Genomic DNA, 16,088 nt, shown 5'->3' on the forward strand with positions numbered 1-16,088 from the left:
CACCTATTGCTATATTTTCTTCTCCAAACAAGTCAGTTTACTGTCCACCCACAACCTTACCAGATGAATTAAAGGTTTTTCAAGACTTGATGAAGAGGATATCAGAGTTGCATGTTTGAATTTATTAACGGTAATAACAACATGAGATGTCAGAATAAATGGAATTATTTAATCAAAGATTATTAGTCAAAAATGAATACAGCACTATCCAGAATACAGAAGGAAGCTATACTTGGTCACCCTTTGTGAATGTTGAAGAGGTGGCACCCTGTTTCCTTCCTCTGTAACTGGAGGAACGCTGGCAGTGTTCATTCCAAATCCAACTCCAAACCCTCTTTGCTTTCACAGGATGTGAGATAAAGAAATTTCTATGAGAAATTGATTTAATTGATTCTGCTTCGAGTGATTGCTCATATCCATTCCAATATAGGTGAGTGGGCGCCCTGTGCACTGGTTCCCGGAACTTTTTTCCCCTTAGCAAGCCCCATAGGGCCGGCTCAGGTGCCACCTGGAGTGCCACGCTCATGCCGCGGTATATGAGGCGCTGCGGGCCCTCAGTTCCTTCTTTCCGCCCATTAACGGTTGCTGGAACGTCTGCCTCTTGCTAACAGCAAGTAGCTTCCCCGTGGTTCTACCGTTGTTTATTAGTTCAGTAGTTGTTAAGTGTAGCAGTTAAGTTTGAATAGTGTTAAGTGTTAAGATAGTTAGATTAGATAGATAGCCCTCAGGGGCTTAAGGTTGGGCCATGCCTGGCTCAACTGATTTCAAATCCTGTGCCGCTTGCAGCAAGGCATTTACAGTGAGCGACCCTCATGACCGCTGCCTCCATTGTCTCGAGGAGCAGCACCGCAAAACAAATGCAAAATTTGCAAGGCCTTCAAGCCGCATACCCAGAAGGAGAGTCTTGATGGAGTCCGTGCTCTGGCTGGACTCCGAACCGGTGTGATCCCCTACGGCACTGAGCATCTCCTCGGTGCGGAGCGCCCCACCGGCACCGGAGTTGTCTCATCAGCAACCTTCGGTGCCGAGAAAGCAGAAGCGACAGGAAGCCGCCCATAAGGACTCCTCCGCACCACCTGTCCGGCCGGGGGCCAGTCAGGAGATGCCCCAGCCACGTGCCGTGGAGAGTGCACCGGCATCTCCCCGCAGGGAGCCTCCCCCAACTCCTGGAGGTGGGGGAGCGCCGCTGCAAGGGCCGTCGACACCGGAGGTGTTTGCTGCGGCACACGCTCTCATGGGCATGCCCATGCCTCTGTCCCCCCCTCGGCTGAGGGCGCAGGGACTGGTGTCTCGGGGTAAACCCACGCTGCGTGGCCGAGACAGGAGTCCAGGTCTCCTCTCAGACGGTCGCGGAGGTAGAGAGTGCGGGCTCCCCTCCCAGCTCCGACTCTGAGTCGTCGAGCTCCTCGACACTGCAGGCGGTCTAGAGGCTCACGTGCGAGGCGACGCTGCTACAGTTCTGCCTCATGCCGGGATAGCAGTTCAGGATCTCGCACCCCAGCACTGAGTCCAGTGCGGCACCGGTCTCGATCCCCAGCACGCAGGCCAGTGTGGATCCCGGTGCCTGATGAGACCCGACCCGCTCAGCACTGGTCCCGATCCCCGGACCATAGTCCGGCGAGGATCCCAGTACCGAAAGATTCGGCACCAATGGCACCTCCGGCACCGCGCCATCAGTCAAAGTCCTTGGAGTCGGGGCCGGCACAGAGACGTCACAGCCGGCACCACTCCCAATCCCCAAGGGGCAAGTGCCATCGCAAGACCTCGGCGCCCAGGCGGAGATCCTATTCCAGCTCCTACAGCTGCTCACCCCCCCGCCGGCACGGACGATCCTGCTCCTTGTCATCTCGAGGCAGGTCGTCGACGAGGGCCAGTCGGGGCCATAAGCATAGGCACCGATCCAGCGGCTCGGGGTCCCGTGCCCACCACCAGGAGGCTTCCCAGTCGGCACCGATGCCAGCACCGGCATGGCCCCAAGGACCTTGGCAGTGGCCATACTGGGGGCCTTGGGGGACCCAGATGGGCCAGGGTATGATCTCGGTCCACTTCTCAGTTGGCCAACCAGCATGCGCGCGCGCGCACACACACACACACACACACACACACCCCGAGCCAGCCGGACAAGGGCTATTCCTCAGAGGAGGAATCAGACCATCAGGAGGGTCCCTCCACGGGGCCCCTCCCACAATCCTCCTCATCTTCCACTGATGATGAGGCCGCCAGGGACTATAGGGCACCCTGTCAAACTTCAAGGCACACCAGAAACTGCTCAAGAGGGTGGCCAGCAATTTAAATCTGGAGCTCAAGGGGCTCTCTGAGGAGGAGAACCCCCTCTTTGGTGTGTCAGGGTCATCGGGGCCATCCAGAGTCGCCCTGCCAGTACACGAGAGCGTTTTGAAGCTGGCCAAGGCCCTGTGGCAAACCCCTGCCTCGATTGCCCCTATGTCTAAGGGTGTCAAGAGGAAGTATTATGTTCCTGCGGAGGGGTTAGAATTTTTATACACCCACCCTGCTCCGGGGACTCTCATGGTTGATGCTGCCAACCAACGAGACAAACGGGGCCCAGGGAAATACCCCCAAAAATAAAGATAACAAGAAACTAGACCTTTTCGGCCGCAAGGTCTATTCTACGGGGGCCCTGCAGCTGAGGATCACCAACCACCAGGTGCTCCTCGGCCGTTACAATTTGAACCTTTGGTCCTCCTTACAGAGGTTTGCGCAGGGATTGCCACAGGACCAAGCAGTGGACTTAGCCATGGTCATAGACGAAGGTGCTGCAGTGGCAGGGGCGGCCTTACAAACGGCCAGTGATGCAGCAGACGACGCTAGCAGGACCATGGCTTCGGCCATTGTGATGCGGAAGTGTTCCTGGCTGCAGTCATCGGGTCTGTCTCAGGAGGTCCAGCAGTCCATCCAGGATCTGCCTTTCGATGATGCTGGTCTTTTTTCCGATAAGACCGATGACAAACTGCACGCCCTAAAGGACTCAAGGGCTACATTGAAATCATTAGGGCTATACACCCCACAGGCCTCGAGGTGTCAGTGCCTCCCTGGGATCTCAACCTGGTCCTCTCGAGATTCACGGGGCCCCCTTTCGAACCCATGGCTTTGTGCCCTCTCCTCATGCTTTCATGGAAGGTAGCCTTCCTGGTGACCGTTACCTCAGCTAGGAGGGTCTCCGAGATTAGGGCTTGACCTCAGAGGCCCCTTATACAGTATTCTATAAGGATAAGGTGCAGTTGAGGCCGCATCCAGCCTTCCTGCCCAAGGTGGTTTCCCAATTTCACTGTAACCAAGATATTTTTCTCCCCGTGTTTTTTCCCAAACCTCACGGTTTGGAGGAGGAGAGGAGATGGCATTCGCTGGACGTGAGACAGCCCCTGGCCTTCTACATCGAGCGTACAAAGCCGTTTTGGAAATCGATGCAGCTCTTTGTTGTAGTGGCTGACCGCATGAAAGGCTCACCTGTCTCCACCCAGCGCATATGCTCATGGATTACATCATGCATTAAGTTCTGCTACGAGCAGGCGAGGGTGCCGCTCCCGGGAACCATCACAGCGCACTCAGCCAAAGCTCAAGCCTTGTCTACAGCCTTCCTGGAGAGAGTACCCCTGCAGGACATTTGCAAAGCTGCCACCTGGTCATCGATGCACACCTTCATGTCCCATTATGCTATCGTCCAGCAGGCGAGAGAGGACGCAGGATTCAGCACAGCAGTGCTGAGGGCAGCTCACTGGTAACTCCTACCCACCTCCAAAGGTATTGCTTGTTAGTCACCTATAGTGGAATGGACATGAGCAATCACTTGAAGAAAACAAAGTTACTTACCAGTAACTGATGTTCTTCGAGCTGTGTTGCTCATGTCCATTCCACAACCCACCCCCCATCCCCGCTGCTGGAGTTGGCAGAAAGAAGGGACTGAGGGGCCGTAGGGTTGGCAGCGCCTCATATACCATGGCATAATGCATGGGGCTCCAGGGGGCGCCGGAGCCGGCCCTACGGGATCTGCTAAGGGGAAGAAAGTTCCAGGAACCGTACACGGAGGCATGCACTCACGTATAGTGGAATGGACATGAGCAACACATCTCGAAGAACAACAGTTACTGGTAAGTAACCTTGTTTTTCCACCAACCGCTGTTCCCAAAATATGACTTCGTTAATTGGGATGGACGCTCCAATTTGGTAGACAAACTGCCAAAAGAACACCAAGAGGAGCTGAAGAGCCTCATTGCCAAAGGTCAGTTCACTGGCAGGACATCACTTCAAGCTGTGTTGTGTCTGATGTGGCAGCAAGGGCTGTGGCCACTGCCATCCCAATGAGGAGATCTTGTGGCTGAAGGTATCTGGAATCCCTAAAGGTTGAAGTAACCACAGAGGACCTCTTTTTTTGAGGTCAGTGATTTATTTAGCAGTAGTACAAACAATGCACTTCTTACACTTAAAGATTCAAGAGCAGCCCTGTGCTCTTTGGGGCTCTGTGTTGCTGTGTTGCTCCTTCACAGAGGTAGCAGGCTTTCTACAGACAAAAAGACCTTTGTCCCAGTAATACCTACAGCAAAGGTCATCGGAGGAATGGGTTGAGATTTCAATGCAGGAGCTCTACTACGCTCTTCTTCTTGGCTGCCCCACAATCTGGAGTGTCAAGAAGGCAAAACATTTGTTACCTATCTCAAGAGCCTCACTGGACCCTTCATCCCCCTCTGCCCCCTACACCCCTTAGCCGCTACTTTTCATGTTGTCAGGCAACCTGTGCTGGGATAACCTTGGACCTGGGTCCTCGAAATAGTGAACATCCAATTTCAAACTGTTACATCCCCTTCCTCACCTTCCCTGCCCTTCTTCAGCGACTCTTCTCATGGTGGAGCAGGAGGTAGATGCCCTCCTACAATTGGGAGTAGTGGAGGGAAGTGCCCCTAGGCATCAGGGCAAGAGCTTCTTATTGATCACAAAGTAGTAGGAATAGAAGAAAAGGGGTCGGAGACCTGGCCTTGATCTTCAAAGTCTCAACCCCTTTGTCCAGCATTTCAAATTCCAAATGCTCTAGTTCTGTAACCTTCTCTTTGGATCATATTGACTGGTACACAGCCCTTATCCTACAGGATGCCTGTGTTTGCATTTCCACTCATCCAACTAACAGAAAATACCTGAGACTCTTGGTAGGATCATCACACTAGCAATACAGAATCCTACCTTTGGGCCATTCCACATGTCTTCACCAAGGTCCTGGCTCTGGTGGCAGCTTAGCTACATGTCCCTGAAGATGAAAACTAAACCAGAAGGCTCTCACCATTGGTGGGATTCAGGAGCTGAAGGGGGGATGGCTCTAATTTTAGGATCTAAGCAATTGAGTCATGAGTGTTTGCACTGCCAGGAGACCTGTCAGAGTTGCAGTCTGCACCAGGATTGCATGTGTACAGGCCTAAACTCTGCACAGCCCCAGAAAGCTGAAAGCACATGGGATTCAGTGGTTGGATCATTTCACAGTGCTGTGTGTCCGTGCTGAGGGGAGAGCTGACAGCTCCTCCAAAACCCATCAAATTTTTATTCCTGCGCACTCCCCTGAGTCAATCTGTGACAGAGGTCCCTCAGGAATATCAGGGGCAGGGCTTCTAGTCCCTGCACTTTCTCAGTTGCAATAAGGCGGATGGTCTCAGTCCCATCCTGTAGCTCAGGAGGCTAAACAAGTTCATCAGGATCTCAAAGTTAAAGATTCTCATCTTGGAAAATCATCATCCTTCTCTGTCACAAGGAGACTGGTACCTGGCTCTCAGCTTGACTCTTTTTTCCACAGGCCCATTGGAAAGATGCACTGCAGACACCTAAGTTTTTGAGTGGGACAGAGGCATTACACATACAAAGTACTTCCCTTTCAGCTGTCCGTGGCCCCAAGGGCATTCACAAAGTGTTCATCTCAGGCATCAGGGGATTCACGTCTTTCCCTACCTGGATGGCTGTCTGATGAAAGCTGGGTCAGACTCCATAGCCCAAACTTGCCATTTGTTCCACAGCACGGATTTGCAGATCAACTGGGAGAAGTCCAAGCCTGATCCTGTCCTAGAGGGTCATGGTCATTGGAGAGTGTTTGGCTTCAATTAGGGGAAAGCTTTCTTACCCGGCAAGGGGTTCCTTTGGGCTCTTATCAGGCTGCGGACTGCTTTGCCTCAGCTCACGGGTGTGAGGTAAACTCGCAGCCAAACCAGTGCTGCTCGCTCCACTACTCTGGTGGATCAGACTCCGGCATTAAGCAGCAACCTATCACTGAGCAGTATTTCCACAACCCCAGCAGAGCTGCAGATCAGTCTGAGTAACAGTGCTACCTGGCCAGGAACCCTCCTGCTGCCTCGCAGTGCACTAGACTCCAGCAACTCCCGGTCTGCTCCTGCCCCACCCTTGCTGAGCCCTGTCCCAGCGCGGTCTTTGGCCTGCACTGACATTTCTCCAGCCTGGACTCTGCCCCCAAATCCCCCCCAAACCCTCAGACTCTGACTACCCGGTTTCGACGTTCAGCCCATGTCTGGACTCTGGCTTCTCCTCTATTATTTCCCTCTATTCGGCACAGGTGAGGCCACATCTGGAGTACTGTGTTGAGTTTTGGGCCCCCCACTACAGGAAGGATGTGGACAAACTGAAGAGAGTCCAGTGGAGGGCAGCAAAAATGGTTGGGGGGCTGGAGCACATGACTTATGAGGAGAGGCTGAGGGAACTGAGCTTGTTTAGTCTGCAGAAGAGAAGAGTGACGGTGGATCATAGAATCATAGAAGATTTGGGTTGGGAGGGACCTTAGGAGGTCATCTAGTCCAACTCCCTGCTCAAAGCAGGACCAGCCCTCTTTCCCCTCTTCTTTGGAGTCTATCCCACTATGATTCCAGTGTGAAGGAACTGAAAGGGGACCAGGGGGCTCCACCAATCATGCCCTTGGCTGATGGCATGTGGAGATGCATCGTGAACTCTTTGGCTTGATGGTACTTAAATACGATAATCAAGTCACCTCTAAATCTTCTTTTTGATAAACTAAATAGAAACTGAGAGGTTGTGTGGGTCATACCCCTTATTTAACTTCACACAAACGATTCCATGGTGCCAATCAGCATCTGAGGATTCTCCACTGACAATCTGCTCAAAGCTTCTTTTACAGCTAATTAACTTCCCTTTCTCTGTTTCTCCTTCAGGGATGGTGGGGAGGTCTCAGCTGTCTGTGCCTACAGCGTTGGGGACATCCAGAAAGCCATGAATGGCCGTTTCAAGGAATTTAAACATGATTGTGACAAGTGGACAAGTGTCATGGCTGGGGATGTCCCTGAGCCACGGCCAGGGGCAGTAAGTGATGAGAACTGTGCTGGGTACTGGATAGCTCCAGATCTTTTTTTCATAAGAACAGGGCTGTGGACTTTCAGGCTTTGGCCTAGAACACTGACTGGGGAGGAGAGGGAAGTGTTGACTAATATAGGTTGCCTCGCATATATACATATATGTACCACATTTATTTTTATATATATATATATATATATATATATATATATATATATATATATATATATATATATTATAGCAGTTATATAGCTTAAACTGACCTATAATTTGTATATAACATTGCTCACTTATGCTAAGTGTCCCATAATCCTTTGCATTCACGAAAGTTAGCTTTGACTTAAGTAAATAAAAAAGCTGTCAATCAGTACAGATGAGGGCTTTACCATAGCAGCAAAAAGAAAGTTACTTTCACAGTACTGGAATGTCCCAAAGGAAGAGAACAAAACATATAATTGTTCTACCCTAGTGCAAACTTAAAAGATGGCGTCACACCCTTTGGTACCTCAAATAAATGTGTTCAGAACAAAGCAATAAGGGTTACACTCTGGTACCAAAAGACTAGGTAAAAAGCTAACTTCTTAAATCTAGTTTCAAGTAATGTACATCATACCTTTTTACTTGTAAACAGGTAGGGTGTAAAAATGGCTTTAGGAGTGTAATTTTGGGAACCCCCTTTCTACATATAGTAAATGTAACAACACTGCATGAGATGGCTTACTGGAGACTAATATTGTATAAAATCTTTTCCATGTACTGTGTTATAATGGCTTATAGCAATAAATCTAACTAACATTGGTTATTTGGTCTCTTAAGTATATTTCATAACAAACCAAGGTATAGTCAAGCAATTAACTATACAATTTATCAACAAATTGGCACTCCAAGCCAGGAGCCATCTAGTCAAAACATCAGTCAAACCAAGCAGTACAGGATTGCAAGCTAACTGTTTGGAGAGGGGAACATTGAGTAAAAGGTGGGACTTTAGTGTTTGTTAATTTCATGTACACTGCAGCTGGCCCTGCTGTGCACACTCCTACAATTTCAGGATGCACTAAAGTTGCTACTGTAACTTTTTTATAATAAGCACTTCTACGGAAAAATGCCTCTTTAAAAAAAATAACTGGTTTTATCAAAAGTGCCTAATAAAGCACTCTAGGCAAAATACCAATATTTTAAAAATTCCTGGGAAAAAAGCCATACTTTAAAAATATATAAAAAATCAATTACAAGTAAAAATTTCTGTGCAAAACACACAAATACAGCAAAGGCTAAAATGGCAAAATGCCAAAGCCCAAAAATTAGCAATTAAAATGACCAAAAATAACTGAGTGTCTAGTGTGGGAGGGCAAATTTATTCTGGGGAGGAATTTTTGTGGGCAGAGATGGTAGTGATGTCTAATGCTTCTCATTATATCCTCCTTTCTCAGGTGCTTAGTTAACCTATTAACCATCTCCCTAGTCAGTCATTAGCCTGTAGCTATCTTTGGGACCTGTTTGTGAGGGCAGCTAAGTAGTCTTACTGCTCTGAGATGTGCCTTAAAGGCCTGAACGGGCCACTGTGTGGCTAACCCCAGTCCTCAGTGGAATTTGCTGTAACGCAAGGTGATTCGCTACTGTGTGTGTGTATGAAACGCTGTATGTGGGCTGTGTGCACCGTACTTTGTATTCGGAAAATCCCTAGGGTGCTGAAGGAGTGGGATTACCAGTTTCTGACTGGAAATCAACATCCAGTAAAAGTGTTCTGCTGCCCAGACCATTTGAACATGTCTTCCTGTTTTATGCCCACAGTGCATTACCAAGAGCATGAAGTCGGCTGGCTTTGGCTCCTCGATGGCACTGCCTGACCGTGTTCTGACATTTGTCCGAGATCATCCTCTTATGGATCAGGTTGTTCACCCGCTGGAAATGGAGCCAGTGTTGGTCAAGCTGGACACACTGTACCTCAGAATCGCAGTGCACCGTGTCAGAAGCGTTTCTGGGCAGGAATATGATGTGCTGTACCTGGGAACTGGTGAGGGAGATGGCAGCACAGGGTGGGGACAGGAATGGACAGACACGGGGCGAAAATGGGGGTAGAGATGTTCATGAGGTGGGAAGGGTGTGGCTGTAAGTCAGGAGCAGTCACCTTGGGGCAACCCCATGGGGTGGAGAGATGATTTAGTATTCGTATTGTAGCACCTAGGAGCCCCAGTCATGGATCAGGACCCAGGGTGCTAGGTACTGTTACAAAAGAAATGGGCCCTGCCCCAAGGAGCTTACAATCTAAGAAAAACCCTAGGGATCACAGATGGATACAGACAGACTAATGGGGGAATACAAAGAAACAATGAGATAATATTGGTCAGTATGATAGGAAGTGGGCTCTGCACATTAGCACCATTTTCTAGTTTTTTTTCTAGGCATCACAGCAAAAGAGTTTTGAGTAAGGTTTTGAAGGAGGATAATGAGTTAGTTTTTTGGATGTTTACTAGGAGCAACTGTAAATGTAACAAGTGGGCAATGGAGGCTGGCATCATGGGCTGACTGGGCGCAGGAGTCAATATTTCAGTAGTTAATGAGAGAAGATAGGGTGGGAATCAGTTGCAAAAGGCCTTGAAAGCAAAGACAAGGAGCTTATGTCTGAAATGACAGAGAAGGAGGAGCCAATGGAGGGATACGGTGAGGAGAAGGCTTGGTCCGTGCAATAGGCTAGGAAACTGATCTTTGCAGCAGCATTCTGAATGAAGTGAGTCGGACACGATTGCATTTGTCAAGGCCAGAGAGAAGGATGTTAAGTAATGAAGACATGCGATAATGTCTTCATGATGATGAAGGAATGACATGCAGATGACAATTTGAGCTGAATGGGTGGGTAGAAGAGGCCATAGAGACATTATGCAGAAAGAATCTGCAAGACATACACATATTCTGGATGTGAGGACCCAGAGAGAGGTCAGAGTTGAAGGTGACGTCCACATTACAGGACTGAGTGATAGGCAGATGATGGTGTTCCCTGCAGTGAGGGAGAGAGGAGGTAGCAGGGAGGGCTTGAGATGCAGCCTGGGTGCAGCTATCTGAGGTGAGGGCGGAAATAGCCACAAGCTAGCATGGGAGCTGATGCCCTGTTATGAAGGGAAGATTGTAGAGCTTGTCTCTGGTGCTGGGGCTACTCTTTCCCAGCCAGGTGGTGGTGCTGATCTAACCTGTCCACCTGCTATGGCCTTCTTCCCCTTGCAGAGGATGGACACTTACACAAAGCAGTGAAGATTGGTCAAAAGGCCATCATCATTGAGGATCTGACGCTGTTCCCTGAGCCCCAGCCAGTTCAGAATCTGCAGCTCCACCAGGTGAGGAAACAAGCACCTTCTCCTGGGTGCCCTAGAGCCTGAACTGGCTGGGCTGGGGTGTTCCAAGCACTAATGGATACATGGTATTTAAAAAGGAAACTGTGACACCTACAAGGTGGGAAAATGTGGGTCAGGTGGATCAAACCCAGAAAGTGGCTGCCTGGCCCCAGCCCTCCTTATCCCTGCTTCACTGGTAATGAGGTTCCTCCTCCCATTCCTCCCTGTGGGTGAGGGTAATAGATTCCTCCCTTACCCCAAACACCCCTGTTAGCTGTCTAAGTGCATATGCTGTGCTCATCACCGTGGAAACTGTGCCTGATTTTACCGGTTATATATTAAAAGTTCCATGCAATCTTTTCTCTTCTCCTTGCCCCTGTCAGCTGGATGCTGTAGAAACGTTGGTCACATAAGTTTAGCATGTGGTCCTAGCAGCACTGAGATTTGTGCTGAGAGCAACTCCCACAGCTGTGAGCTGCTGGCTACAAAGCTCTTTCCTTGTGCTGATCGGCCTTCCCTTTGTGGCGGGTGGCTCTGTTATACTTATTAAAGGCTAGCAGGATCTTATTCAGGGGAATAAGGCAATATGCCACATTTATTGTACATGTAAGAATATCAAAAAGCAGTCACATTCACACACACATTCATAAAGTTCTGCAAGCTGGTGTGATATAATTACCGGTCCTTTTGTGCATTGCTCAAGCCAGTCTAGTGGCCAACTAGGCTGGGCACGAAGAGGGAGCCAGGTCTCTGTTGGACATGAATCTGATGCTCCAATATGACAATTGCAGAACGAAACCCAAAGTTTCCATGTTTTTACCCCATCTTTTGTACTTGCTGGCTCTGATATAAGTCTATGGCCCTGGCTGTGTCATGCTGCCTCTGTGTTCAGTATAGTTGTTAATCACCAGCTAATTGAAAGCATGACTATTCTCTTATTTCTATACTTTTTGTTCCCAGGGTGGATCCTTCTGTATTTTAGGGTCGTTAATTTGCACTTTAGGGTCGCTGATAGCTATTCTTTTGCCTTCAGGGTTAGGATGGCAGTTGGTGTCTTCACTCCCCTTTCTGTTGTTAGAGCAGTTTAGGCTGGTGTCTTTTTATGCCCTGCACATACATTCCTCACTCACATACACAGAGAATTCATCAAGATATTTTTAGGTTCAATAGTACAAGTTTCAGGAAAGAGTTCACTTCAAGAAACTGACAAGTACTACTACACTGAACAGTATCATAACATTTCTCTCTACCTCTGTCTCACTTACACAATAGAACAAGGAGTCTACATCTGATTTATTTGCACAGCTCCTGGGGAGGGCTCACAGCTCCAGCGGGATATAGTTGTCATGGTGACGTACAGGGTTGGGGGAAGAGTTCCTCAGGTACTTTGGACCAACTTCCCAGTCCCAGCCTTAGCGTTAGGTGTGGGGACAGGTCAGGTGCACGGGCCTTGTCTGCAGTTCCCTTCTCAGGTCCTTGCAGATATATGGGATCTTCCCCCTCATCTGCATTCACTCACTAGGGGTGTTTGTTCAGCTTGCAGTGGGCATTCCCCAGAATACATTAGACTTCTCTGCCCTAACGATCACACCCATAATCTTTTCACCTTGTAGGCAGGAGACTGTTCGGTTCTCTATATCTGGGTCACAGATTGCTCAGGCCATGCTCTTCTGAGAGTTACCATATGGATGCATCCATGCTTGGCACTGAACCGGAGCTCTCTAGAAAAGCATTGTCTGTTGGGCTAGGCACATGCTCCCTCCTGGGTCCAAATCTTTAGTCCAGGAGATGTAGCTGTGACCCCATCCGGCTCTTTTCTTGCTGCTGCAGTGTAATCTTGTGGAGGTGCTAGCGTTGGGTGGCTTTGCTGTCTCGCCCTTGGGAGTTCCTGTTTAAGGATGTTTTCCTGCTCGTTGTGCACAGTTTGCTGAGTCACAGCTCTTGCACCAGTCTCACTTCCCTCTTTAGCCCCCACAAGGTTTCCCTCTCCCTAGAGACACAGCTCGCCACCCAGCTACCTCCTACTTATTGTTATTCGAGTGGCTGGCTGTGTCTTCCACTCATGGTATTGCACACCTCCTCAGAATGATCCCATTGGCTGATCTCTGCCTGCTTTGTGAAAGAGGTGATGGGAAATTGCACTGAGTGGGAGGAATGCAAAGATCTATGAAACGGGGGACCCCAGAAGCAGAAGGATTGTCAAAGGGACTCTTCTAGGTGCCCAGATTTAGTCACTCAGACAACATGGAGATTTTTCAAAGCACAATGTGGACAGTGCTTGGTCTTTGAAAATCTGTTATCAGCACTGAGCGCCTGGTGTCTTGGTCCTAGAGGGCTATGCTGCTCTGTGACGTTGTGCTCCCTGTTTCTAAATATTACTCCTTCCCCATTGCACTCTGCCTCCAAGTTTGCTCAAGACACTTCAGCAAGGGAAGCCTGGTGTTGACAAGGATGGTATGATAGAAATAATAGAAAAGCCTCAGCAATCAATGGGGTGGAGAAGGAGCTGGTCGCTGCGGTTTTAAATGATTCCTAGATTTATAGATTTCAAAGGCAGAAGGGATCTCTCTCCTCATGTAATCTGACCTCCTGTGTAGCACTGGCCAGAATACCTCATCCCGTGATTCAAGCATCCAGCCCATAATGTCTGTCAGAGCTACAGCAGATTCTGTAGAGGGATGTCCAGCCTTGATCTAAAGACTGTAAGTGACAGAGAATCCACCACATCCGTTGATCAGTTGTTCCAGTGGTTAATTCCCCTCACTCTTAACAAAATATTTGCACCTTATTTCTACTCTGAATTTATCTAGCTTCATCTTCCGGCCCCTGGATCTTGCCAAAGGTAAATTACCCTTTGTTTGCTAGAGAAAGCAGCCTGAGTATTTAGTTGTTAGAGATGTTATCACCCTCTGCATGTCACATCCATCCATCATATTCATGGAACAGGGAAGTTTCTTATGTTCTGTCCTTGGGCCCCTGAGGAGGACATGATACCACCTGCAGTGCCTCAAGCTGATGGAAAATTCCACATGATCTAGAAGTTCATGTGGCCTGTAACCCTGCAGGTCTCATTATTTCAAAGTCCTCTAGGCAGAGAGGCAGCAAAATTGCTGATGCCAGTCATGTCCCTCAGAGGACCCAGAAGCAAAGAAAAGTGCAGTGATGACCCTGTCTGGGATGTAGATGAGCCTGGTTCTGATGGGTTGGCCTCTCTCCTGCTCCCCTTTAAAGTCACGAGGTGCTGGATGGCTTCAAGGATGACCCTGCATCTCTGTGAGGACCTTGTTATGGGAACGGGAGGAGTACCTATTACTTAGACTTTGCCCTGTTGTCCTCCCTTAGAGTGTTCATTGGGCAACTTGGGCACAAGTAAACCCCAAATTTGAAAATCTCCTGTGCGCTCAGCTCCACCTGACCCCAGAGGTTGTGTCCAAGAGACTCTTTGTACATAGCCAAGTTTTGCAAATGTTGGATTTCACCTTCTGTTCTCTTTGTAGAACTGGTTGTATGTAGGGTCCTCTATTGAAGTGACCCAGGTCAACACAACAGACTGTGAGAGATACAAGAGCTGCCACGAGTGTATCCTGGGTAGAGACCCCTCCTGTGCATGGAACAGAGAGCTGGGTGCTTGTATACACCACCAGGGACATAGTGGGTAAGTGACTTGCTTCCATTGCCCGTAGCCTGGATGGTGACAACCTTACCCTGAAATTGCTGACATCTGCAAATCGCCTGTCACCACCTGCACAGCATTGCCATTTGCAGTGCCTGTAACGAGTGATCCCCATCCTGACTCCCATCTCCTCTGACCAGGAGCATTTCAGCTCCCTGCCCAATGGCCTTCCTGAGCCCCAGCCCTTCTAATGCCACCTTGTCTAGAATACTGCTTCCCACCTTCACTTATCACTTTGCTCCACCTCCTGCGCTCTGCTAATGTTACCAGCTTAGATACCCCATTTGTCTGCTTCTCCCACAAGCTTTGCATGCTTTCTTCTATACCATGACAATACATGGAGCCCTGAAATGATCTGGAAGGCTGTACCCTCTCCTTAATCAGAGCCCCATCTGCCTATAAGAGTAGAGCCAAAAATGACTGTCACGCTGTCTGGAGTGGCTCATGAACATGGGTGCCAAACTCAGGCAGCCCGTTACAAACCAAGGCACAAACCCCAAACCGGGTGTGTGTTTTCTAATTAGATTTCACCAACGAATATCAACTGTGAACTCCTCAAGCACTACCACAGCCTTAATATGGAGTCAGAGAATCCCCGGGGGCTCCGCTGTATCTTGCCACCCAGGCAAGCCTGCCTTTGTAAGAGATGGTCCCTTACACCAAAAATCACAACAATATTTAGGTTATTCCCAGTTCCAAAGGACCAGTCACTTATCCCAAGTCAGTTGTACCTTAGATCTCTCACCAAAGACATCACTTGTAGTCAATCCTATATTAAACTGACTGAAGGTTTATTAACTAGGAAAAAGAATTGATTTATTTACAAGGCTTAAGCAGGTAAACAAGCACACAGTTTTAGGTTCCAAAAAGTAATAGATGCTGCTTTAATGTGCAAACTCTGTATGTCTGCTAGGGCTAAACCAACCTAAGTAGCGTGGGGATCCCTTGCTTATGCTTAGAAATATTGTCCCCTCCAAATTCCAAGCAGCGTAGTAATATAGATCCTTCTGGTCAGAGATTTTAACTCCCTTTCTCCAGAGTTCGAAGTGTGATGGGACAAGGGTTTGTGCGCGTCTCCTCTTTCTGGGTGTTGGAGGAGCAATCAACAAAGTCTTTTGTCCCAGGTGTTCCGCAGTGCTTTGTTTTGTGTCTACAGGCCTTCTTTTGTTGGGCAGGAGATAAACTGGTATTTCACACTTGGTAATGCTTTTCTCCTGATTGAGGGGGTTTCCTGCTTCATAGCAAACACTTTTGTAGTTAGAGAGCCACCACTTAAATACTACCTTATAACATGGGATACAGCTATTATAAGTGAGGTTAATGCAGGCAGTGACTCACAAGCATTTCATACAGTTCAAACTCTAAACTCATCTCTATAAATCTAATACCTAATTTAACAATACAAACATTCAGGTGTCAGACTGTTTCCAGCTATGCATTTCAAAGCTTTTGATATGGTCTCCCACAGTATTCTTATCAGCAAGTTAAAGAAGTATGGGGTTGGATGAATGGACTATAAGATTGATAAAAAGCTGACTAGATCATCGGGCTTAATGGGTAGTGATCAACGGCTTGATGTCTAGTTGGCAGCCGGTAATAAGCGGAGTACCCCAGGGGTCAGTGCTGGGGCCAGTTTTGTTAAACATCTTCATTAATAATCTGGAGGATGGGGTGGATTGCATCCTCAGCAAGTTTGCAGATGACACTAAGCAGGAGGGAGTGGCAGATGCCCTGGAGGGCAGTGATAGGATACAGAGTCATCTAGACAAATTAGAGGATTG

The 16,088-nt window shown here is 48.6% G+C and overlaps 1 protein-coding gene across 2 annotated transcripts in view; it reads left to right on the forward strand.

The window, feature by feature from the left end:
• Window positions 1–16,088, forward strand: part of SEMA4F (ssemaphorin 4F) — a 137,228-nt gene that overhangs the window by 106,611 nt on the left and 14,529 nt on the right. For both annotated transcript variants that reach the window (XR_010921843.1, XM_067558854.1), the window contains exons 9-12: window positions 7,170–7,317; window positions 9,100–9,322; window positions 10,528–10,637; window positions 14,132–14,289. Coding sequence is in view for 1 of the 2 variants with exons in the window: in XM_067558854.1 (XP_067414955.1) it covers window positions 7,170–7,317; window positions 9,100–9,322; window positions 10,528–10,637; window positions 14,132–14,289 (639 nt within the window). In the remaining variant the exon portion in view is untranslated. The remainder of the gene's footprint in view (window positions 1–7,169; window positions 7,318–9,099; window positions 9,323–10,527; window positions 10,638–14,131; window positions 14,290–16,088) is intronic.

This window comes from Emydura macquarii, unplaced genomic scaffold (genome assembly GCF_026122565.2).
Source record: "Emydura macquarii macquarii isolate MOO-44397 ecotype Brisbane River unplaced genomic scaffold, CSIRO-AGI_Emac_v2 contig_2193, whole genome shotgun sequence".
NCBI lineage: Eukaryota > Metazoa > Chordata > Testudines > Chelidae > Emydura > Emydura macquarii.